Raw genomic sequence first — 24,656 nt, 5'->3', positions numbered from 1 at the left:
TGTGGAACTGGGGTTCAACCTGGGTGTTGCTTAATTCCAAAGCCCAAGTAATTAACCACATGGTACTGTCCTATCCACCAAAGTCCAGCAGGAGACAGGTGGCTCACTGAAACTGAGTAATTGAGCCGTGTTTGACAAAAGTGTGGTGGAATTTGGAGAAATCAGTAAGGGATGCTGCAGTACCCTGAGGCTGCTGAGAGTGGTGAGTCATTACCACCTCTAGGCCTAAAGGGAAAAGGGATGGAGCAGTTGCCCAAACTTGGAGATAGCAGCTGTCTGGTGAGGGGTATGAAGGGGCCTCCCTTAGAGGAATGCAGCCATTCCACAGAGAAGGAGCCCAGAGGATAAAATCCCCGCCCTCATCCTCTTCCCGCCCTCTGCTCTGCTTTCACGCTGCTGCCCATGGGTGAAACACAACTGGAAGCTAGTTGGCAAGGGAGCCAGTTGATTTAACCCATCTTGCTCAAGAAAGAGAAGGATGGAGAGTGGGCCTACAGGCGCAAACAGGAAAGCATCCAGCACAGCCATTTGTCTTCCAATTCCGTGTTCATGATTTCTCAGGCAAGTTTAATACACTGAGTGGCCAGATTATTATGATCTCTGAACGCATAATAATCTGACCACTCAGTATATATATATGGGTGGGGTCCGGCCAGCCTGGCCAGGGGGAGGGGACATGGGCTGTTGGCCGGCCTGTCTGCTGGTCGAACTCCTGGTCGAGGGGACAATTTGCATATTAGCCTTTTATTATATAGGATATACACTGAGTGGCCAGATTATTATGCATTCAGAGATCATAATAATCTGGCCACTCAGTGTATATTGGACTTAAACACTACATAACCTATAATTACGTTAAGCACACAGCAAATGAACTCCTGCAGCTGATTTCCTCTACTATGAATGTGTCCTGGTGTTTGGTAAGAAGCTTGATGACTTCTTGGAACTCTATCTTGCAAACAAGCTTGAGAACCACCAAGAGAGAGCTGTATGCGCTGGGATTCAGCCGCATGCGCTGGGAGGGTCCCTGGAATCTGCTTTTTAAACAAATGTTCCAGGAGACACTGATGCAGGAGGACTGGAGTTTGAGAAATGCTGCACTAACGTGTTCTGCTTCTCCTAGTCAACACTTAGCAATGGCACCTCCCTTGTCCCTTCGTGAACAGGGACAGCACTGGACCTGCTGGCCTGCAGGTCCCAGAGAAGCAACCTCAGAAAGCAAACACCGCATGTCCTGTGGTTACTGCCGCTGAGCTGCTCGACCCCCTTAGGGAGGCAAACAGATGCCCCGAGATGAACAGTTGCTGGAAGAAGGGCTTCTCAGAAGACAAGACTTCCCTTTGCACTTCTTCTGATGGACTCAAATTGGGGGATGAGAGAGAGTCTCTGGGGTCAGTGCCATCCTCCTGAGGCTTCAGCCAGAGCAGGTGCTCTCAGGTTGATGAGGAAGTCCTTGTATGATGGCCGTGTGATCAGGACAGGGCGGGGGCTGGTGGGGGGACTGCACCTCAGCACTCAGGCATCTTTTTCCCACAGCAGTGGGGGAAAGTCATGCTGATGGTAGGAATATGTTTTCCTAACACAAGCTGGATTGTGTGTTGGAAGATGTGTTTGTTCTTGGGGAATGAGATATGAAATTAGCCTTGGCCATTGCTGAATTGGAGTAGGAGGACCCATCATTTTTTCACCACCGATGGAGGACCCTTCCTCCTTTAGGGCCAAAAGAGGTAGGGAGTTGGAAAGTCCTGATTTAAATCTGTTGGATTTTGCCAGACACAGGTGGGCCTGGACTCCTACTGCATGGGTGAACATGGGGGCTAAAGGGCCCTAGAGGAAGGCAGAATGGGGAACCGGAGTGCGCACAGGGGAGAACCTCCCGGAGCCTAAAGGCTGAGCTCTTGTCATGCCACCATCCCTGCCCCTGGTGTGATACCAGGGAAAGAGGCATGTAGAGGCATCACAGGAAGAGCTCCTGGCTGTTCTCTTCTCTTGGGCTTAGCCTTCAGGAAAGGGACTCTTCAATTTTTGTTCCTGCCAACAAGTGATGACTTTCTACTCGTGTGGCCTCATTCCAGTCACACTCTGCTCTGCCTTCCCAGGCTTGTTCTGAGGATGCAGGGATGATGCACACAATAGACAAATGATACTCTCTATCAGCGATACTCTCTACCAGTCTCATCCTCCAAAGCCTATCTCATCCTCCCAGTACTGTCCCAGGATGCTGCCTTCTGGTTCACTCCGTTTCTCTGCCCCAAAGGGGACTTCTCCCCGTGACGTCATGTCTTCTCCTCACTCCATGGCTTTCAACACCTTTTCCTGGGAGTGTTGGAAAGGGCCACAGCGTAAGGGAGGAACCCAAGCGACTGATTCTAGAAGAAAGGAAGGCCCCGGTGGCCGGGAGAGCAGGATGCTTCTGTGGTGCTGCTCTGCCAGGGTCCAGCCCCAGTGCAGTGGTCCAGGGCAAGGAGCAAGGCAAATTTACTAGTAGCAGCTGTGCCCTCTGTACCTCATGACCCCACAGGACAGCGAGTGACAGTGAAAAGCACTGGGGTGTTCGCAGCCGCCCATCACTCTCTAATGCCTGCACCGCCTCCAGCTCTCAGAGCTCCAGCCGAAGGAGAAGGGTTAAGTAAGGAGGTCTCTATACCATGGCTCCTACAAAGCAGACTGCCCACAAATCCACGGGGGTAAAGCACCAAGGAAGCAACTGGCTACCAAAGCCGCTCGAAAGAGTGCGCCCTCTACTGGAGGGGTGGAGAAACCTCATCGTTACTCGCCTGGTACTGTGGCACTTCGTGAAAGAGGTTAGGAGAAGTCCACTGAACTTCCTGTTCACAGACTTCCCTTCCAGCGTCTGGTGCGAGAAATTGCTCAGGACTTCAAAACACACCTGCGCTTCCAAAGTGCAGCAATTGGTGCTTTGCAGGAGGCCAGTGAGGCCGATCTGGGTGGCCTTTTTGAAGACACCTACCTGCGTGCTATCCATGCCAAACGTGTAACAATTATGCCCAAAGACAGCCAGCCAGCACGCCGCATACTGGAGAACGTGCTTAAGAATCCACTATGATAGAAAACATTTCATTCTTTTAAATTTTTTTTTTCTCTTCTCCCTGTTATTGGTAGTTCTGAACGTTAGGGTTGTTTTTTTTTCCATGGGGTCAAAAGGTACCTGAGTATATGACTGCAAGTTGAAAGTAGGGGACAGAAATCAGGTATTGACAGTTTTTCCATTTTCATTTGTGTGTGGATTTTTTTAATATAAATGCGGGGACATAAAGCATTAATGCAAGTCAAATGTTTCAGTGAACAAGTTTCAGAAGTTCAACTTTATAACAATATAAGTAAACCTGTTAAATTTTTCTGGACAATGCCAGCATTTGGATTTTTTAAAAAAACAAGTAAATTTCTTACTGATGGCAACTAAATGGTGTTTGTAGCATTTTTATCGAACGGTACATTCCATCCATTCACTATACTTTTCTAACTTAGTTGTCCTACATGCAAATACATGTTTTTAACGTTGTCTGTCTTCTGTGCTGTTCCTGTAAGTTTGCTATTAAAATACATTAAACTAAACTAAAAAAAAAAAAAAAAAAAAAAAAAAAAAAAAAAAAAGAAAGAAAGAAAGAAAGAAAGAAAAGAAAAGCATTGGACTCCGTCTTTATTTAATGCAAACTGTAGGCCGCCAGGGGAACGGAGGCCCAGGACATGTTAGGGCCTGTCTCTTCTTTTCTGATGGAGCAAAGCTCACACCCAAGGTTGTTAGTGAAATGAGGGGAGTCAGCAGGGCCAGGAAGGTTGATCCTGAGCCTTAGAAATAACCTGAGTTACAGATTCAAGTCAGTCATTGCCCTCCCCACCCACCCTACCCCCTTGCCTCTCCTTTCACATGCTTCTTCTGGCACAACTGCCAGATGGACGTGGATGGAGGTCGCAGGGCATTCTTGGTTCATGGGCCTAGCGGCCAAATGACCTCTGTGTGGCGATCAACAGGAAAGTGAAGACCAGGCTCTTACTGAGGATTCCACACACCACGATCGTGATGATGCTGATCTGAGAGATCCTGGGGGAGAGAGAAGATGTCACGCTGCTGCTGGCAATGACACTCCTCATACTTGAGCTTTACTCTGCAAAGCTTCTTCACACCACTATTTTATCGGTGTGGGTTCTTCCAGAGCTTTCCCCACACTGACTGCCTCTGTGCATTTAGTTGGTCCCATTGCCTAAAACTGCTGACGTAGGTTTAGTAGAGAACATGGGGCCAGGAGAGGCAGCGAGGGGAAGAGGCAGGTTGAGCAAGCTCCTCTTCCTCCACTGTGATGACTAGAGAGAGCGGTCCCAGAGCCAGGAAGCCTGGGTTCCATTCTCAGCATCAGGACCTACTTCCGGGAAAGGTCCCTCGCCTCTTTGGCCTCAGTTTCCTCCTCTATCAGCCGAGAGGAATCCAATCCTTATCAAAATCCCATCATGAATTTTTATAGATTTTTAGCAAAAATGATTCTAAATGTCCTAGGTAACTGTCATTAGATCGCAAGAGAAAGGCATAGAAATAGTGAGGACACTTGGCCTGCCTGGACTCAGTAGACATGGAAATAGATTATAGCACAAGTGACCTGCGTGACAAGACACGGAACCAAAGGAGAAAAGGTAGCAGTGAAACAAATTGAAATCCAGAGGCAGATCGAATGTTACATAAGAATCTGAAGTTTAAATTTAAATTTGACATTTTTAAGTAACTGAAAAGTCACCTGGAAATAGAATCAAGCACAAGGAAGGAATAAAACAAAGCAGTAATTTTAGAATTGGCATTTGCCTACACAAAACTAAAAACTGAATGTACAAACTAGCAAAGTGACCAATGACATATGGCTCTAGAAAGTGGGAAGCAAACCTGTGGCCTCGACATCCACCCCCTGCCGAGAAACTGTCCTGAGTCACCGGAAAGGAGATGTGGAAGGCAGCCTGGTCAAGTTCAGACACCAGTGGTGCTGCTGGCTGGTGGGGCATGGGGCAGGGCCAGCCAGACCAGGGCCTCTCTGGCCCTCCTCCCTGTGGCCTGTGCCTGGGTTTGAGCCCTGCTGCAGAAAGGCCCAGCTAGGGCTCCTCTACTCCACCTCCTTCCAGTCTCCCGTCAGTGCCCCGCCTTATCCCCTCCCGACCTTATAACGGATCTCTTAGGTGGAGTCACTCTCCGGGGCCAGCACACAGCCCTTCAGAGACTGCATGCAGGGCAGACCTCTGCAGTGCCTGGGAGTCCATGGGCCGCCCTCACCGGGAACTAGAAATTCCGGAACATAAATACTCCAGCTCTGGCCCTGGTACTGACAACTCTAGGGTCCTGTGGGTCCCCAAGACCCTCTGCAGGACTGAGCCAGAGTACCCCCCCCCCATGGGACTCAGCTTGGTTACCACGGCCTTTGCTAGGCTGCCCTCTCCCCTGCTCCCACTTCCCTAATGGGTTTATCTGCAGCAGCTTCCTAAATCATCTGCACAAGACTTTCGCCACAGCCTGCTTCTGGGGAGCCCACCCCAGCAGGGAGACAAATGGCTTCCTCCGAGCGGCCTCTCCTGCCATCCCCAGACTCAGCACCATCACCTGGGCAAACCGCTCCCTGTATTAAACTGCCTTGTTTTCAAAGAAGCTCGGTGGCTTCGGCTCTCCTGCCTGGACTCTGAGAAACTAGTTTATAACTCATTAATAGATAAAGTGAATAGATAAAAGCGGTGCAGGTGCTGGCTCTAGTAGGAATGTGGGCAAAGGTTGTGCACACTCATTGACATACTAGAAATTAAAAGTTGTGAATAAAAACATTGGCCTTGGCCAGGGCGGCTCAGTTGGTTGGGCATCATCCCATGTGCCAAAAGGTTGTGGGTTCAATTCCAGGTCAGGGCACATGCCCAGGTTGCAGGCTTGATCCCTTGTTGAGGGCCTGCAGGAGGCAGCCTATCGATGTTCCACTCTCACAATCATCTTTCTCTCTCCCTCTTCCTTCCTCTCTCTCTCTCTCAAAGATCAATGAAAATTTTTAAAAAGAAAAATGTTGACTCTCACTAGATCACTTAGTGTATTTAGCTCATAAAGATTTAATGAGCACCTACTACGTGCCAGGCACTTAGGCTGGTGCCAGTGAAACGATATAAGAGGGAAAGGCACTACCAGCACCCAGCTCACCCCCGCAGTGACAGGGAAATTCCAGTTCGCACCTCTGTGGGCAGGACCATTTCAGAAACTCTGAGTCCCAGGAGGCCACCTGCAGCGACTGTGCCCACTTATGCCTTATGGGTCACACAGCTCCCGATCTTTGGAGGAGCATTTGGTATAGAGAGCAGTACACATGTTCCATTTCTCTTCACTGGACTTTTGTTTGAATACATGATTTAAAGGAAAAGACATCTGCAAAAATATGTCCATCTCAGAGTTAATAGTATAAAAAAGAGGAAACAATCTCAACATCTAAAAACAGGCCAACGATTACATAAGTTATGGTTTCCCCATTGATAAAAAAGTAGACATTCGTTGAAATTGTAATTAGGAAGAATAGGTAGCAACAGCAAAGAAGAGTTTTCGCACAGAAAATTAATGAAAATGTTTAGAACTATCACTGTGTTAAAACATGTACAAACAGAAATAAGCATTGGAATTCAGCGAAGATGCCACTTCCCCCCTCCTCTGGCACCCCAGGAAAGCGAGGGTTGAACTGGGGAGATGGCAGCCTCGCCAGAGCCTCCTCCTCCCTCTAGCTCCACCTCCCTCCGCCCTGGGAAGTCCTACCAGATGGAAGTGACTCAAGTCTGCTCCTGGGCTTCACCCTCCCCATCCCTCACTCCCCACATCATCTCAGGACAAGGACTGGGAATCAAAGGGTCCAAACCCACCACCCATCCCCCACGGAGAGACCTGGGCACCGTACTGAGGACATCCGTCCCGTGTGTGGGGTTGATTCCAAGGCCAGGGGAGGAGAGGCTGGCAGTTGACATGGGCAGGAGCTGAGTCACAGGACTGGGGCTGGTATGGATCCTGCCCCGGGCCTTGGTGGTAACAGGAGGAAGAGTGGAACTCCGAGCCAAGTTCTGGATAGGATCGATGTGTGAGGCAGGATCTGCAAGAAGACACATTGGGTGGATGGATGGATGGGTCATAGGGTAAATGGATTTGAGGAGGGAAATGAACTTTGACATTCATGACACAAGGTTTCCTTTTGCTAAGATTTTTTTTAAAATGTGTAGGGTCAGCCTGGGTCAGAGACAGGAAAAAAGAAAAGAAGGAAGGGAGGAAGAAAGAGAAGGAGGAAGGAATTTTCTGTTCATGTCTTTGGAAATGCACTTGCCTGCTATTCTTCACCAATCCATATGCCCCCACCTTCTCAAGAATAATCCTCGATTCCTCCAGCTCTCACCATTCCCTCAGCCTTGCACTCACCTATACCTGTGGCATACTGCTTCACGAGTCATTTTTTATTAATATATTGCATAGGTTGCCTTGTCTTCCTAAGGCTTAGGCTTCCCCAGGTGCTAGGAACTTGAAGCTGTCTCTCTTTCCTCTGCCTTCCTTAATTCATCAGATCAACATCTGTTGCAGACCTACTGTGTGCCCCGCACTGCATTAATCATACTACATTAATTGCTGGGGATACAGACCTGAGCCGGGCACAGGCTCCTCCCTCAAAGTGCTCAGAGATAAATAGGGGAGACAGATAAGCGAACTGGCCACTACTACTCAGTGAGAGAGTGTTGTCCGTGAAAGGGGGTGCAAAGTGAGCTCGGGAGCCTTGCTACCCCAAATGGGAGCCATGGACCACAGCATCAGCATCATCTCTAAGCAGATCAGAGATACAGAATCTAGGTCCCACCCTAGGCCTGTCGAATCCATCTGTATTTAAAATAAGATCCCTGGGAAGCCGAAACCGGTTTGGCTCAGTGGATAGAGCGTCGGCCTGCGGACTGAAAGGTCCCAGGTTCGATTCCGGTCAAGGGCACGTACCTTGGTTGCGGGCACATCCCCAGTAGGAGGTGTGCAGGAGGCAGCTGATCGATGTTTCTCTCTCATCGATGTTTCTAGCTCTCTATCCCTCTCCTCTCTCTTCCTCTCTGTAAAAAATTAATAAAATATATTTTAAAAAAAAAAAAAAATAAAAAAAATAAAATAAGATCCCTGGGTGATCTGTGCCCACAGGGAGGTCTAAGAAGCACTGCTTTGTAAGCACATAGGAGGGCCATCAAATGCACCTTTGGGAAGGGGGGAGCGGGTCCCAGAGGCCTCCCGGCTACATGAATTCTACCTGGAACCCTGAAGAATGAGACGAAATTATCCCAAGTCTACCACTCACCTTTCACTGTACCCCTCTTCCTATAAGAGCACTCCAAATTAGACTCTGCAACCCAAGAGGAATCCTATACATAGAAACCCTTTCTCACTGTTGGACCAAATGCCTCGTAGGGACCTCAACAGACCTGGAACTTCTGGGAGGAAGACAGGCTGCTGGAAACCCTGGGCCACAGCCCTGCAGGTGCCATCACCACAGCCTTGCCCCCACCCAGCCTGGCTCTCCCGCTTCACCTCCCAGCCCCGGGCCACTCACCCTTTGTCACCACCAGGCGTATGGGATGGTGCAACAGGAAGGGGGCTTTGGGAGGCTGGTAGATCACACACTGATACAATCCCGAGTCCTCCACGCGCAGGTCGGCCATGTGAACATGCAGTATGCCGTCATTGGGGATGTCTTCTAGGGAGTATCTGCCCATCTGGACTTTGGAGCTCATCCCTGAGACCCCGTCTGTTTTGACCAGTGTCTGGGTCTCCCCTCTGTCTCCCAGCCTCTGCCACGCCTTCCGGCTGTGGAAGTACTTGATCACATTGAAGGGACAGCTCTCGTCCAGGCTCTGCCCCTCCATCCGCGTGTACTGGATCTCCTCTGATGTGGGCGCACCTTGGAGTTCTGTAAGCAGGGAAGCAAAGGTGGGCTCTGTACGTTTTCCTCTCTTTGGAAAGAAAGAGAGGAACCACTTCTTTTTCTTGTCCAACCACCCATTTTTTTTTCAGACAAGATCCTTATGGCCTCTAGCAAAGAGGCAACTTTCACTGTGAGTAGTTTTTGTTTGATTGTTTGTTTTTTAACTACACCAGCTAGACTGCATATGGTTCTTGCAAATTGTCTTTTATAAATGACTGGAGGCCCAATGCATGAAATTCGTGCAAGGGCCTTGACCCCTCCCCACTCCCCTCTCCCCCTGCCAGCTGCAGCTTTGTCCGGAAGGAAGAATGTCCAGAAGGACGTCCAGTCTAATTAGTGTATTACACTCTTATTATTTTAGTTTGTTTTTGAGAGGAAGAAAGTACCTGATTAGAAACAGAACATGGGACGTGTGCTAAGACCATGCATGACGAGGGCATGATGGGAGGGGAAGATTATAGAGAAAGGCATACAGAGTGGAGAGTGGATGTGTGGACACTATACTAGCAGAGATCAACTCCTCCCAACAGCTAGAGGAACTTCATCTAAGTCAGGAAAAGAGATAAGTTCGAGAAACTATTGAATAAACAGTGAGGAAGCCATCTTGAGGACATGGCGGACATAGATATCTGACTCGCTGGTATTCCAAAGCACCTCTATCTCAGGGGACCAACCCCATGTGGCTTTACTCCTGGGGCTGCCCACATTCTCAAGGATGGAACACGACACAGGCTTAGCCAATCAAAGAATCTCATCACCCTGGCCCCTCTGATCGGTTTAGGAATGGGCACATGACTGGGGCTGAGCCAACTAGAATTCTCCCTGAGACTACTGTAACTGTTGAGAAAAATGCTCTTTCTTGCTAAAGTTGATAGGTCAATGGGATATGGAACTTCAATTGCTGTATTTCTACCGGGGACACTTTGCCTCCCTGGGGACATTGGGCAATGCCTGGAGACATTTTGGTAGGGGGCAGAGATACTGCTAAACATCCTACAATGCACAAAACGGTCCCATGAACAAAGAACCATCCTACCCAAAATGTCAATAATACCAAGGTTGAGATCCCTTGGGTTATACCGACACTAGTTTCGATCAGCAGTCCCAGCCCAAGTGTGAATGGATGCCTAGTGACTCTAATTCCCAGAAGCTAGAAGGAGCTTTGAGTTAACCCCAAGCCTTCCCCATAGGACACGGCAAGTACACCACCTCAACCCTCACTCTTCTCCCAGTTCTCCTTTTGAAAAACATGAAATGCACCGGTTCATGAAAGCCAAACTCCATCTGCCCACCTGGATTATCACCCCTGATTCTGCTAAATTTGCATAGACAAAGCCAGCCTGACATAACGGTTGGTCAGCTCTAACTTGGGCAGTCATAGCTCCTGGAGCTTTAAATGAAAAGGGAAACCTTTCTCATGGTGGGATCTCCTGGGGTCCTGGCAGAGGCCTCACCCGCTCCCTCCTCTTCCTCACCTTACCTAGGATGAAGGACGTCCACAGCAGCCCCCAGAGCCTGGTCTTCCTCATCCTTCATGGGCACCAACTCCAACTGCCGACGTGGCTCCTGGGACAGCTACAAGGTGACACTCTGACCTAATGGCTCCCGAAAGTTGCACAACAGGATATGATGCTGCTGCTGGGAAGTTCTGCGTCTGTTGTTGTTCCCGTCACTGGTTGCCTCTGCTCCAGACGTCAAAGACAACGCAAAAGTCCAGAACCGGGGCTCCCGTCTTACCTGAGCTTATCCAAACCCCGGCTTCCTGTTCTCTGCGGATAATGACAATGACCTTTGCAACTATCTCATGAAATTGTCGTGAGAATAATATTTTTGTGTAAACAAAAATAAGGTGTGAACATTATCAGTGGACTAGAGAGCCACCTTGCTCTTCTGAGGCCCACTCTCCATCCCATCCAGTCAGCAAAAGTGAAAGGGTCAGGCACACTGCCGTCGGGTTGAGTATCGATACCGCATTGCTAGGGGCTTTGTGAGGACTAAATGAGGTCCATAGGGAGAGTGCTCAGTGAGGTACCTCACACACGGTGTGTCTACGTCCTGTCCCTACTCACCCCACCCTGTTTCCCTTGGCTTTTTCTGACATGAGGCCCACCCCCTCTTCATCACCAGGGTGGCCCACACCCGGCACTTGCTCTCAGCATTCTGTGCCAGACATGGCCATGGTAAAGGAAACCTCAGAAACACGTTGAGAGGATATAGCCGCCATCAAACAAGAATAGACTTAGATTTCAAAAAGTAAGAAAGAAAGGAAACAGGGTGCTATGTTATTACAGAACAGTGATGAAAAAAAAAGGGGGAAAAACGCAGTAGGTTCCATTCTAGAAGCAATAGACGACAGCTTTGATGGTGTGAAAAATCTAATGAGTAGTGCTGAGAACCAAGATCAACAGTAATTAATATAAATTGGAGAAGTCCGGTCAGAAGGCTGAATTGGGCTCTTTGATATTCACAGGGTGAATATTTGCATTTTATTACCTACTGCTGACTCAATGGCCTAAAGCAAACTCCCCCAACCTGATAATCTGACTGTTTAATAAACATTATTACCATTGATATGTCTGTTTGCATTCCTAAAAGGCAATTGTGTATTCTAGTAAATAAAAGCAGACCTGAACAGAGACTCAGTGGAACTTGGCTACTACAGCTAAGCTTTCCCTGGCTTCCCCCATAATTTCCAAACTTATATTTCTTGTCTTGTGTATTAATTTGTGTGTCAGCCCTTTCTCCAAGCCTTTGAACCCAAGGCCACACTGGCCGTGGCTTCAAATAGAGAGAAGATTCACATCAGAAATACTTCCAAATGTAAAATGAATAAAGACATTTTGAAGAGCTCAGAAGTATAGTGGAGGACAAGTCATAGAAATCCAACCTACAAATAATCTAGAAATAAGAGATTTTTTTTCTCTTTCTTAAATTTTTAAAAATTAATTTCAGAGAGGAAGGGAGAGGGAGAGAGATAGAAACATCAATGATTAGAGAGAATCACTGATCTACTGCTTCCTGCACCCCCCCTACTGGGGATCAAGCCCACAACCTGAGCATGTGCCCTGACAGGGAATCTAATCATGACCTCCTGGTTCTTACATAGGTCAACGCTCAACTACTGAGCCACACCAGCTGGGTGAAATAAGAGATGTTCTTGAAGTATAACATGGAATAATGGGACATAAATGAGGATAAAATGTATATATTTTTAAAAACTTTCAGTACACCATGGCAACTATAAGTAACAATGTTTGAAAGTTGCTAAGATTTGCCCAGCTGGTGTGGCTTAGTGGTTGAGCATCAACCTATCAACCAGGAGGTCACGGTTCGATTCCCAGTCAGGGCACATGCTCCCGCTTCAGACTTAATCCCCAGTAGGGGGCATGCTGAAAGCAGCCAATCCATGATTCTCTATCATCATTGATGTTTCTATCTCTCCTCTCTCTTCCTCTCTGAAATCAATAAATATATATATATATTTGAAAAAATATGTAGAGATATTTATTGACCCAGTATTGTATTAATCTAAAGTTTATTAATAATCTTATAAAATATGACTAGGTCATGATCAATAATCAACTCAATTATATGAATAATTATTATAGAAATATTATACTTGAAAAAAATTACCAAAAGATTCAAGTGGAATGGTAGCACTGATTTTCAATTTTAGATGGATTACAAAAACCAATTAATATAAACACCAATTATTTATACAATAAACACAGAACTTTCATTTTTATATGAATTACAAAAGCCAATTTATGTAGACTCCATTTATACAAGGGCAACTTTTAAATTTTTTATAAAATAATTATAGCAGAAACCATTAGCCTCATATTAAAGAACTGCCATTCATTCCACAGTAACTGCACTATTATCAAATAGAAGGAACACAAAGTCACTTTATAAAGAAAAATAGTTTTAAAAATCAGTTATAAATTTCCAAACTCAGTCTTTTGCTGTTTGTTTTTTTTTTCTTTTTTGTTGGTTTTTTCATTTGTATTTGTTTTTTGTCCTGAAGAAAAAGCAGAACCCTCAGGTCTCTAAACTCACCACTAGAGGGAGCAATTTACCTGGTTTGTCTTTGAATGAGCTTCTGTCACTTCATATGTCCTAATCAAGTTGGGGTGTGGGGTGTGGCATTCTAAGAGGCCGTTAGTTTTTAGACTCCTTATCCTCACCCCTCAATACTCGAAAGGTTATATCTTTTATCCTACTAATATCTTTCACACTAAAGTAATTTTAGCCTAGAATAAATTTTTAACTTTATAGCAGCTGTTATTTTCAAAGAGGATCTACCCATGGAAGCACAAGGTTGCCTTTTGGTCTAGCTGAATTTTGGTTTACACACAGGGTTTATATTCTAGGAAGGTCCCAGGGACAAGAGGATCCTCTGTAAATGAGTGTATGCCTAGTTCTGATTCAATTAGAATTAGTTGGCTAAATATAACAAAAACCAGAGTGGCTTAAGCAAAGTGGCAGTTAATTACCTCTCACTAAAAGAGTTCGGAGATAGGCGTTTCAGGGCTGGTACGGTTCATCGTCGGGACTTGGTTCCTACTTCCCATCCCACCATCCCGGTTCATGGCTTTCAACTTCTGTCATCGTGTGGCCAGGATGACTGCTGGAGCCCCGGCCATCACACTGGTGCTCTAGGCAGTTAGAGGTTTTCAGATACACTGCCTTAGTTCCAATGGTCCTCACCTCCGCTCCGGGGTATCCGGGCTTGTTGGCCCTCTCCCCGTGGCTTGATGCTTTTTTCTACAGAGGATAAAGGCCTCTTTCCCACTTCCTTTCTCCAGGCTCTCACTGAGGGAGGCTCCCTACATCCAGTCTTTCTCATGAGCCCCTGAAAAGGAGATTGCAAGTGGGTGTGAACACTCCTCTTGTATCTTGGCATCTCAGGAGTTTTGTGCTGTCATGCTAGCCTGCATTGACCTTTGACAATTTGTAAAAATCTTAGTTGAATGGTTCATGCCGTCTTGCTTGACATTCTGCATCGCTTCCTCCCTTTCTGTGAAGAGGTGAGCCAGTGCTCACATCTCAAGTGCACTTGGATTTTAGCTTACTTGGTTGCCTTACAAGTTCAGCTCTCTTGTAGGTTCAGGAAAAGTTTGCCTGGCTTTTTCTTCTCAGTTAGATGAGAGCAGAACTCACGTGAGCTTTCAAAATCCTAGGCATGAACTGAATGTGAGAAGGCCATGTGTAAAGAATGGTTGAGAATTTTTCAGAGCAATGAAAAGTCATTAAAGCCACAAATGCAGGTTATCAGAAACCCACCAATAGAAACAGAAAGAAATCCTCGTCTCTGCATCTTGAAAAGAAATTGCAGAACAGAGACGAAGCAGCCATCACTTATGAAGAACTTTAAACAGCAGACTTTTCAACTGCAACAGTGCAACCTGGAAGGTAGTAGAATAGTAACACCAAAATGCTTAGGAAAATTAACTGTTAGACTAGAATGGTAAACCCAACAAAACTCTTAATAGTGAGATCTGTGTTCCTTAGGATTAGGCTCAGCTCTAAAGAATAGAAAAACTATGAATAACAGAGCTCATAGCTAGAAGTTTATTTCCATCTTGCGTGAAACCCAGAGCTAGAGTGTCTAAGGGGTGGGCGGGTCTGTGCTCCACAAAGTTTTCAGTCTCCGGCTTCCTCCAGCTCAGTATGCTGCCATCACCCAATTGTTCTTATGCTCATAATCCAAGGCAGCATTCACAACTTCAAAATCCTTTTTCTTAGATACTCAACTTCACTAGCTATTAGGGAAAAGCAAATCAAAACTTACAATGAGATACCACCTCACACCTGTGGTAGGTATTAGAATGACTATTATCAACAAGACAGGCAATAACAGGTACTGGAGAGGTTGTGGAGAGAAAAGAACCCTCATTCACTACTGATGGGAATGTAAACTGGCACAGCCACTAGGGAAAACAGTATGCAGGCTCCTCAAAAACTTAAGAATAGAGTTACCATTGCATGTGGAAATATGTCTGCTCCTCATGCCTTTGGGAGCAGGAATACCTCCATAACATGCTACATGAAAGGAGTTCTCAGGGCTGCCAACCTTACAGGAGAGGTTGAGTAGTAGTATATTTCTCCTACATAGAAGAGATAAAAATAAAAATAAAAAATAAAAATAAAAAAGAATAGAGTTACCATATGGCCCAGCAACCCCTCTTCTGGGTATCTAGTGGAAAAACTTGAAAACATTTATTCACAGAGATATACGCACCCCATGTTCATTGCAGCATTATCCACGGTGGCCAAGACATGGAAACAACCAAAGAGTCTTCAATAGATGATCAAAAGAAGATGTGGTATAGATACAATGGAACACTACTCAGCCATACAGAGGATGAAATACTGCATTTGAAACAACGTGAATATCATGTTAAGTGAAATAAGTCAGAAAAAGCTAAGAATCATGATTTCACTCATATGTGGGATATAAAACTGAAAGCAACAAGTGAACAAACAAGTAAAACAAACAAAAGCTCATAGACACAGACAACAGTATGGTGGTTTCCAGAGGGAATGGCAGAAGGAGGTAGTAAAGGATAAAGGGGGTCCAATATATGCTGACAGAAGATTTGACTTGAGTGGTGGACACACAACACAATATGCAGACCGTGTGTCATAGAAATGTACACTTGAAACCTATATAATCTTATTAACCAATGTCACCCCAATAAATGTCATTTAAAAAATAACAGGTGCAGCCCTAGCTGGTTTGGCTCAGTGGATAGAGCATCAGCCTGTGGACTGAAGGGTCCCAGGTTCGATTCCAGTCAAGGGCACATGCCTGGGTTGCGGGCTTGACCCCCAGTAGGGGACATGCAGGAGGCAGCCAATCAACGATTCTCTCTCATCATTGATGTTTCTATCTCTCTTTCCCTCTCCCTTCCTCTCTGAAATCAATAAAGATATATCTTTTTAAAAAATAATAATAATAACAGGTGCAAAAATGGTCCCTTTTCTTTCATGAAAATGATTGTCATAGAAAATGGAAGCGCCAAAACCGGTTTGGCTCAGTGGATAGAGCGTCGGCCTGCAGACTGAAAGGTCCTGGGTTTGATTCCGGTCAAGGGCATGTAACTTGGTTGCGGGCACATCCCCAGTAGGAGGTGTGCAAGAGGCAGCTGATCGATGTTTCTCTCTCATCGATGTTTCTGACTATCCTTCTTCCTTCCTCTCTGTAAAAAATCAATAAAATATATTTTTAAAAAAAAGAAAAAAAAAGAAAATGCAAGTAATATTTTTGTAAAATGAAAACTTGGCCTTATTTTATATAACATGTTTCATAAAATGCTCTTGGTCTGAGGAATCCACACTCCTGGGAGATGTGGTCCCATCTAAAGGAATGACCTAGCCTTGAACTTACATCCTGGTGGTGGTAGGAATAGGACCAGGCTTCTCTCTCTCTTTCCTTTCAGACTCTAGGCAGGGGTCCTCAAACTTTTTAAACAGGGGGCCAGTTCACTGTCCCTCAGACCGTTGGAGAGCCGGACTATAGTTAAAAAAAAACTATGAACAAATTCCTATGCGCACTGCGGGCCCGGGACAAGTCGGCTGTTAAGCAGGACAGGCAGCGGCACTTGGCGGGCCGGATAAATGTCCTCGGTGGGCTGCATGTGGCCCGCGGGCCGTAGTTTGAGGACGCCTGCAGAGCATCTGAAGGGGTATCAAACCTTGTCATCTACTAGTCTTCCCAGGCTTGGAGGCGCTTCAACAGTCACCAGTCCTTCCATTCTTAAGAGACTCACACCCAGCAGTCTGCCCCCACGTGGCCCTAATTGGTCTGCTCCATCTTTCACAGGTGCCCAGGCAAGTCACCATCTGGGGCCAGAGGGACTTCACTGCTCCAAGCACTGAGGGCTCACAGCCCAGAACTTCCCAGAGCCTCCCACCCCCAGGCCCATTCTGAGATGGGAGTCAGGAGTCAGACGTTGATGTGACATCCTCAGGGGACCTCTGGACTGTGGGCGGCACCCCAGAGACAGTGACCAGAAAATTGGGAGAGAAATAGAAACTGGTCACGGGAAGAGATATCCTCTTATTGTGTCTGCTCCTGGACGCTGGGCTGAAAGAAGGGGTCGGAGGCAGAACAGGAGGGAGAAATATGAGGTATTGGAAACAGGGACAAAAGAAAGGTCCCTTGGTGGGAAAGAGTCCACTTGAGGAGCTCAAGGGACACAGTTGGGAAATGGCTTTACTCCATTTCCTGAACTTTCTCCTCCCCCTTTCTACTCAGGTCATGCAGAAATCAATGAAAGGAGACCATCTATGCTGCAGCCTCCAGTTCGGTCTGGACCACAGGGTCCATGAGCATCCCCAGCCAAGCCTGGACACCCACGATGCATACGCACTCCCCTCCCACGCATGTCAACTGGGAGGCACTGCAAGGAGCCACGCAGCCCCAATGAGGGAAATGTCCTGACCCTGTGCACATGGGGAGCAGCGCCTGCACCCGTGTGCATTCCTCACCCAGCCAGCCATTCCCAGACGCCCTCCTCAGCCCGGACCTCCCTCCTCCTGGGGCTCCCTCCTCTATCACGGGCCCCATAGATCTGCAGCCACCCCAGCTACTGCTGGAGTCAGCTGTGGTTCCTGGTTCTCTCCCTCCTCTCCCACACCCCGTTTCTGCCAACCCAGCAATTCTGTCTCGGCCCCTGTGCCCTCCTGCCCCGTCCTGGTCCGTCTCCCATGTGCCCCCTTGTCCGCTCTCGGCAGGCCTGCGTTGGAGTCTCCGGAAGCTGATCCCACAGTTCTCACCCCATCTTCCTGAGGCGTGTCTCTTTGCATTACTTCGTCATTTGAAACCACTTGAAGTTCAAAGAGATCAGTAAGAAAAAGGCCAATAACCTGATTTAAAAAAAAAAAAACACACACACACACACAAAGGATCTGAAGAAGCAGGTCACAGGGAAAAGCAATGCAAATAGTCTGTGGATGTTCAAAAACGAGGACCATTCTTCCTCAGAACAGAAGCGATGCAAAACAAAACAACAGAATATAACCTGAGCCCGTGGGGTGGGCAAACACCAAAAAGGCCCATGTTCAGCATTAGCCGGGTTTCGGGCAGCCTCGCGGCTGCTTCGTGGGGCTGCTTTGAAGAACTGTTCCACCCTTTGGCTCCTGGTCCGCAAAGACTACTTGGTCTACAATAAAGTCTCTCTTACTGTATATGCCTGCGACTTCTCACATCTTCTCCGTCTCATACCAGGCGTCCGAGGACCTGCGCTTTGACACTTGACTAGACCACAACTTAAAAAATGAAAATCCAAACACATCGTTATCATGGGATCTGGGGAGGGAGAGGCAACCCCAGGCCCAAAAGAATTTTCAAAGTGCAGATAGTCCCGGATTTCTCCAACTTAGACCAGGAAATGAAAAATAGAGACAGTCTGCCCTTGACATGTCTGTGACCCAAACAGCACTGACTCCAACCCCATGTAGAACCAAATGCCAAGAGGCTAGGAGCCCCTTTATTTATGACCACAGACCCAGTGGCCTACGACCAACATGCAGACTCTCGGGTAAGGACAGCAGATGGGACACACCCTTATTTTTGCTCTTTGCTGCAGCCCACAAAATGGGAGCAACACAGGGATGAGGGGAACTAGAAGATAAAAGAGAGAGAAAATCGAGGGGCTGAAAAGGATACGAACAAGTGGGAAATGACTTAGCAGAACTGAGAAAACCAACTCCTTCGGGGGAACTGAGGAAAGTAGGAATGAGAGCGTATTTACTCTGCAGGATGTCCAGCGTAGTGGAGGCAGCGGAGGGGCCATGGGGGCGTCCAATAGGCAGAGACAGTAGGAAGCCCTTAAGAAGCAGGGATCCCCTTGCCCACTTGCTGCAGGTGGATGGCTGACCTCTCCTCACCTTGGGTAAGAGACTGGGAGTGATCCCTAGAGAGTTATACAGGGGGTTCTGGGCAAGGTGGGAGAGGGTGGGCAAGAGGAGTGGCTGAGGATGGGATGGCCTGAGGAGTGAGCACCGAGGCTGAGAAGCACCCCACGCTCTTCTCTCGCATCCCAGAAGGTTGGCAGCCAGACCTTCCTCCAGACAAGAGACTGGAGGGCCTTCCGGGGAATCCGAGCAGCCAGAGAGGGGAGACCGAACAACATCACAAGGGTGTTCCTCAATGAACAGCAGAGGACGCAGGCCTCCCAGGGCTCCCAGCGCACAGACCGCCAGTGGCTCCCAGCATCCAGTGACCGTAGGGATCTGAGCAGCTAACCGCCTGTGTCTCGGTATCCGAGGGAAAGCTCGCGAGTACAAGAGACAAGAAAGAAACTGAACAGAGAGTGAGAAAGCAACTTGGAAGAATCAGGAGCCACCTCTGAAGCCATGAATAAAAACAGGAAAACCTTTTACAGGAGACATTCAGAGAAGCCAAGCAGCCCTTGCAAATTTAAACATATGTGCATATGAGAGTAGAAATTAAAATTTCCTTGAAAGGATTGGAGTATGCAGTCGAGGACATCTCCCAGAAATAAGAGTGAGAGAGAGAAGGAGGGGGAGAGGGAGAAAGAAGGAGAACAGCAGAGAAATGAAAGACATAAATAAATAAATAAATAAATAAATAAATAAATAAATAAATAGACAGCTCGTCCAAGAGGTTCATATCTGAATAAGAGAAGTTCTAGAAAGATAGAACGGAGAAAACAAAGAGGGGGAAACCATCCGTGAACTAACTGCAGAATTTTCCCACGAATTTCTAGGTAGAAAAGCCTGCTCACTGTGCTGAGCAAATGGGTGGAGACAGACCTCGCTGTGGCCTTCCGGGGTGCGGGAACGGAGAAGATACTAATAAAGTGAAAGAACAGGTCGCATGTCACATGGCTGTCACAGTGGCTTCAGACTTTTTTTGTGGGTTTTTTTTTGTTGTTTTGTTAGTCCTCCCCAGAGGATATTTTTCCCATTGATTTTGAGAGAGAGTGGGAGGGAGGGAGGGGGTAAAGAGAGACGAGCAGCAATGTGAGATACACCTCACATCGTTAGGTTGCCTCCCACATGCACCCCAACAACCGAACCTGCAGCCCAGGTACGTGCCCTTGATCGAGAATTGAACCCATGACCCTTGGGTTCGTGGACCAACAACACAGGCCAGGATGGCTTCTGACTTTTCAACAATGGCAGAAGCTTAAAGGAACCAGAACAGCGCCTTCCAAAGTCTGAGGACAAATGATTTCCAACTCAAAATGCTGTGTCAATCAGACTGCCCACGTCATGGTGAAAAAAGACAGTGTGAGACGCTCATGGCGTTGGAATGTGTTTTCCATTCCCCCTTTCTGCGGTCGTTGCTGGAGGATGTGTTCCACCAGCACAAAGAAGCAAACAAAGGTACAAGGACCAGGAAAACGGCCCCGGGAGACACAGGGGTCCCCCGATCACAGGGAAGAGGCCCCAGAAGACCGCTGTGCATCAGGTACGGGACAGCGAGCCCACGCGGGACAACAGGAGGCTGCAGGAGTGGCTTTTCAGGGAGAGAATCAACAGGACGCCTGATATGTCAGAATGTCCTGAGGGGAGACACAGATATGTGGCCAGGAATTTGGAGTTGAATTATATCAGAACATTAAAAGATTACAATTTAAAAAGACAATTACTTAAATTCCAGTTAAAACAAATGATGACACAGGAAAGGATATGATAATGGCTTACCACGTGGGAGGAAAGTGCACAAAGAGCCAGCTAGAGCTTTTTCCCGACGTGGCCTGGGACACACTAAACACTGAATTCTATTGCACCAGCTGAGCTGAGCTAAAGGGCTGCCTCTGCCCACAGGAACCCGGGCACCACGGACTGCACCTTACCCCTCTGAAGGTAGTCCACGCTTTGCAACCATAATGAAATGAAATTAGGAGTAAGTAACAACAATCACATTTCCAGCCCCAGCAGGTTTAGCTCAGTGGATAGAGCGTCGGCCTGCGCACTGAAGGGTCCCGGGTTCGATTCCAGCCAAGGGCACATGCCCGTGTTGCGGGCTCGATCCCCAGTGGGGGGCGTGCAGGAGGCAGCCGATCAATGATTCTCTCTCATCATTGATATTTCTATCTCTCTCTCCCTCTACCTTCCTCTCTGAAATCAATAAAGAAATCTATATTAAAAATTTAAAAAAAAAAAACGCCCTGACCGGTTTGGCTCAGTGCCTGCGGACTCAAGGGTCCCGGGTTCAATTCCAGTCAGGGGCATGTACCTTGGTTGCTGGCACATACCCGGTGGGGAGTGTGCAGGAGGCAGCTGATCGATGTTTCTCTCTCATCGATGTTTCTAACTCTCTATCCCTCTCCTCTCCTCTCTGTAAAATATCAATAAAATATATTTTAAAATTTTTAAAAAAACAATCACATTTCCAAATAACTCGCGGTTAAAGTCGCAGAGGAATGGCCAGCCGGCTGCTTTCTTCTTGCCTGGGAGCAACACATTGTACACGAAATCCCTGATGGAGATGGCCGTGTTGCCTTCAAATTCAGCAGCAAGACAAGCAGACTCATTCTCTCTCTGCTTTTCTTCACTGTTGTGAAAAGCCGAGGCAATGCCTTAAGACGGGCAAAAAGGGCGCGCAAGGACCTGAAGGAGGCGACCAAACTAACATGGTTTGCAGGTGGTAAGATTATCTCTGCAGAAATTCCAGAAACATATACAATGAGTCATTGGCAACAGGAGAAGTTGTCAAGTCACCAAATGTAAGGTCAAAACTCGATTACGTTTCTAGGCACTAGCAACAATGACAAACAAGTTTCGTTTACCTTTAACACAGAATTACAGCCAGGATTTGAGCTTATCTGTAGTTGGGCTGGTTTCTGATTACCTCTGTGCTTTTTTGTGGTGTGTTTCGTTTTGTTTTGTTTTCTCTTGAGGGAATAAAATTTATTTTTTAATTCTTTATTGTTGAAAGTTTTACATTACTTCTGTGTTTTTATTAATCCTCAATTGAAGATATTTTTCCATTGATTTTTAGAGCGAGTGAAAGGGAGAGGGAGAGGGCGAGACAGAGAGAGAAAAACATTGATGTGCTAGAGATGCATCGATTGGTTGCCTCCCACATGGCCCCCCGACCAGGGCTGAGGATGGAGCCTGCAACCAAGGTATGTGCCCTTGACTGGGATCAAGCCCTTGACTGGAAAGGAACCCCGGACCTTCCAGTCTGCAGGCTGACATTCTGTCCACTGAGCAAACCCGCTAGGGCTAACTCTGTGTTTTTAAACCACGGCTTTGTCATTTTTTCACTTTCCCGCAGTGAATTGAAGTAAATTTTCAATCTATATTTTTAAAGAAAGCTACCATAGGTTCTTTCATGTGAAAACTCTTCGGATTGTCTTTACAAAATTAGGACAATTTAATTAGGCGTAAAATTACTGAATCAAAATATCTTCGTCTCTCCACCCACTTCCCCCCTGCTTCTCAAGAGAGGCTAATTTGTTGTCTTCTAACATTTAGTGCGGCAGCAGAAAACGCTGAAACCACTGAAATTAAGATTCATTTTTTATTAAGGCCTCTGGAGGGAACCCCTTCCGCTGCTGTGGAAGCACTTGGTAACTTGGAGAGGCCATGAGATTGAGGGCCGCCCTCGGAGGACAGCGCCCTACAAGTCTGCTGGGCCTGGGCCGACAGCGCCAGAGAGAAGCAAACTCTTGTCCTCTTGTCGCTGAAGTCACCGAGCCACTCCCGATAGGATACAGACCTCCTTCCCTGGCTCTGTCTGGGATGCAGTCAGTTCTTTCCATCAGCACACACAGTTTTCTTCCTTCCAAGGGAGTTTCCTCCTCTGCCATCAGCAGTCATTCATTCTATTCTCATTCCTCTGGCCCGCCCTTCAGGAATGACGCGGATACGTCTGCCGCCTCCCTACTCCTCACTGTTTTGTAAAAGACCATTTTTAACCTAAATTACTCTTCCCTCTGCATTCTGGGAGATTTTCTAAAGCTGTTTGTTCATGCCAAGGATTACTTACCCCAGCAGCAACTGGGATTCAAGCATATTAGCAGCTAGGCTCAGGCCCTCTCCCCCGCCCCCTCACCAAACCCCACCCCCCATAGAATGTTAGAGGACTCACTTCCAGGGCAGGGGGGCAGGGATGACCAGTTCATGAGAAAAGTACTACAGATACTGAGAGCTGGGGGTCCTTCAAAAAGCACAGAGGCTCTCGCCTGATGGCTCTAGATCACTGGTTCTCAGCTGAGGGTGATTTTCCCTCTAGAAGAACTTTGTCAATGTCTAGAGAAATTTTGGGTTGTCATAACTGAGGGGGAGGGGCTGATGGCACAGCAGGTAGAAGCCAGGGTGCTGCTGCAGGTTCTACAATGCACAGGACACCCCGCCGCAGAGAATCGTCTGACTCAAAACTAGTACCAAAGCTGAGAAACCTTAGAGCAAAATCCAACATTCAGCAAACCACACACACACTCACACACACTCACACACACTCACACTCACACACACACACACACACACTCACACACACACACACTCACACACACACACTCACACACACTCACACACACACACTCACATACACACACACTCACACACACTCACACACACTCACACACACACACACTCACACACACACACTCACACACACACACACACTCACACACACACACACTCACACACACACACTCACACACACACACACTCACACACACACACACACACTCACACACACACACTCACACACACTCACACACACACACACTCACACACACTCACACACACACACTCACACACACTCACACACACACACACTCACACACACTCACACACACACTCACACACACACACACTCACACACACTCACACTCACACACACACACACACTCACACACACACACTCACACACACACACACTCACACACACACACTCACACACACTTACACACACACACTCACACACACACACTCACACACACACACTCACACACACTCACACACACACTCACACACACACACACACACTCACACACACACACACACTCACACACACACTCACACACACTCACACACACACTCACACACACACACTCACACACACTCACACACACACACACACACACACAGATTTTCTATTACTTTTATGCTGCAGTCTTTCTTCTCTAATTTTTCCTCTTTTAAAAAAAATGTGCATAGTGGCCTTATTCACAAAAGCCAACAAGTCAGAAACAGCCCCAATGTCCACCATGGTGGAAAGGATGAATAAATTGCTTCTGCCTTTTAATTCATCACCACATTGCCCCCGGGAAGAGGCCATCCATTATGTCCTTCCCACGAGTCCCCAGAACCCCTTTACCCCACACACACCTCCGCAGCTCGGAATATGATTATCATTTATTTTCATCTTCTTTGAACTGATGGGCCAAGCGCGGGGTCTCACTTCATTTCACATCTCTTTGATTATCAGCCATTTTGAACACGTGTTCATACACATTATTTGTTCTTTATTCTGTAATGAATTACTTGTTCATATCCTCTGCCCTTTTTGAAATGTTTGCTTGATTCTTATTTATTCAAATAAAAAAAAAGGAGATGTTTATGTACTAGAGCTTTCATCTGCCAGTTAGGGTGGAAATATTTTTCCCGCATGGCCATATCCTAAATTTATGCCATTTTTAGAATATCGAATATGAATATTACATGTTTATATGGTATGAACTAATGGTAGTACCTTCAATGGGAGAAAGAGGA

At 47.0% G+C, this 24,656-nt stretch overlaps 1 protein-coding gene across 3 annotated transcripts; it reads right to left on the bottom strand.

Moving 5' to 3' along the window:
• Positions 1 to 3,643: 3,643 nt before the first annotated feature.
• LOC308245664 (triggering receptor expressed on myeloid cells 1-like) lies at positions 3,644 to 10,658 on the bottom strand. Of its 3 annotated transcripts, none has more exons than XM_080663256.1 (4): positions 10,432 to 10,658; positions 8,580 to 8,936; positions 6,899 to 7,100; positions 3,644 to 4,063 (listed from the first exon to the last, which is right to left on the bottom strand). In XM_080663256.1, exons 1-4 carry the CDS (start codon positions 10,478 to 10,480, stop codon positions 3,958 to 3,960), a joined length of 714 nt encoding a protein of 237 aa, XP_080519382.1. In that variant the 5' UTR covers positions 10,481 to 10,658; the 3' UTR covers positions 3,644 to 3,957. The 3 variants fall into 3 exon arrangements, with proteins under 3 accessions (XP_080519382.1, XP_080519383.1, XP_080519384.1); XM_080663257.1 differs by having other exon boundaries at positions 6,912 to 7,100; positions 10,432 to 10,567; XM_080663258.1 differs by having other exon boundaries at positions 10,427 to 10,522.
• Between the last annotated feature and the right edge of the window lie 13,998 nt (positions 10,659 to 24,656).

The sequence above is a fragment of the Plecotus auritus genome (assembly GCF_963455305.1).
Source record: "Plecotus auritus genome assembly, chromosome: 4".
Lineage (NCBI taxonomy): Eukaryota > Metazoa > Chordata > Mammalia > Chiroptera > Vespertilionidae > Plecotus > Plecotus auritus.
The sequence above is the reverse complement of the archived record's forward strand: the minus strand, read 5'-3'. Positions and strand labels throughout refer to the sequence as shown.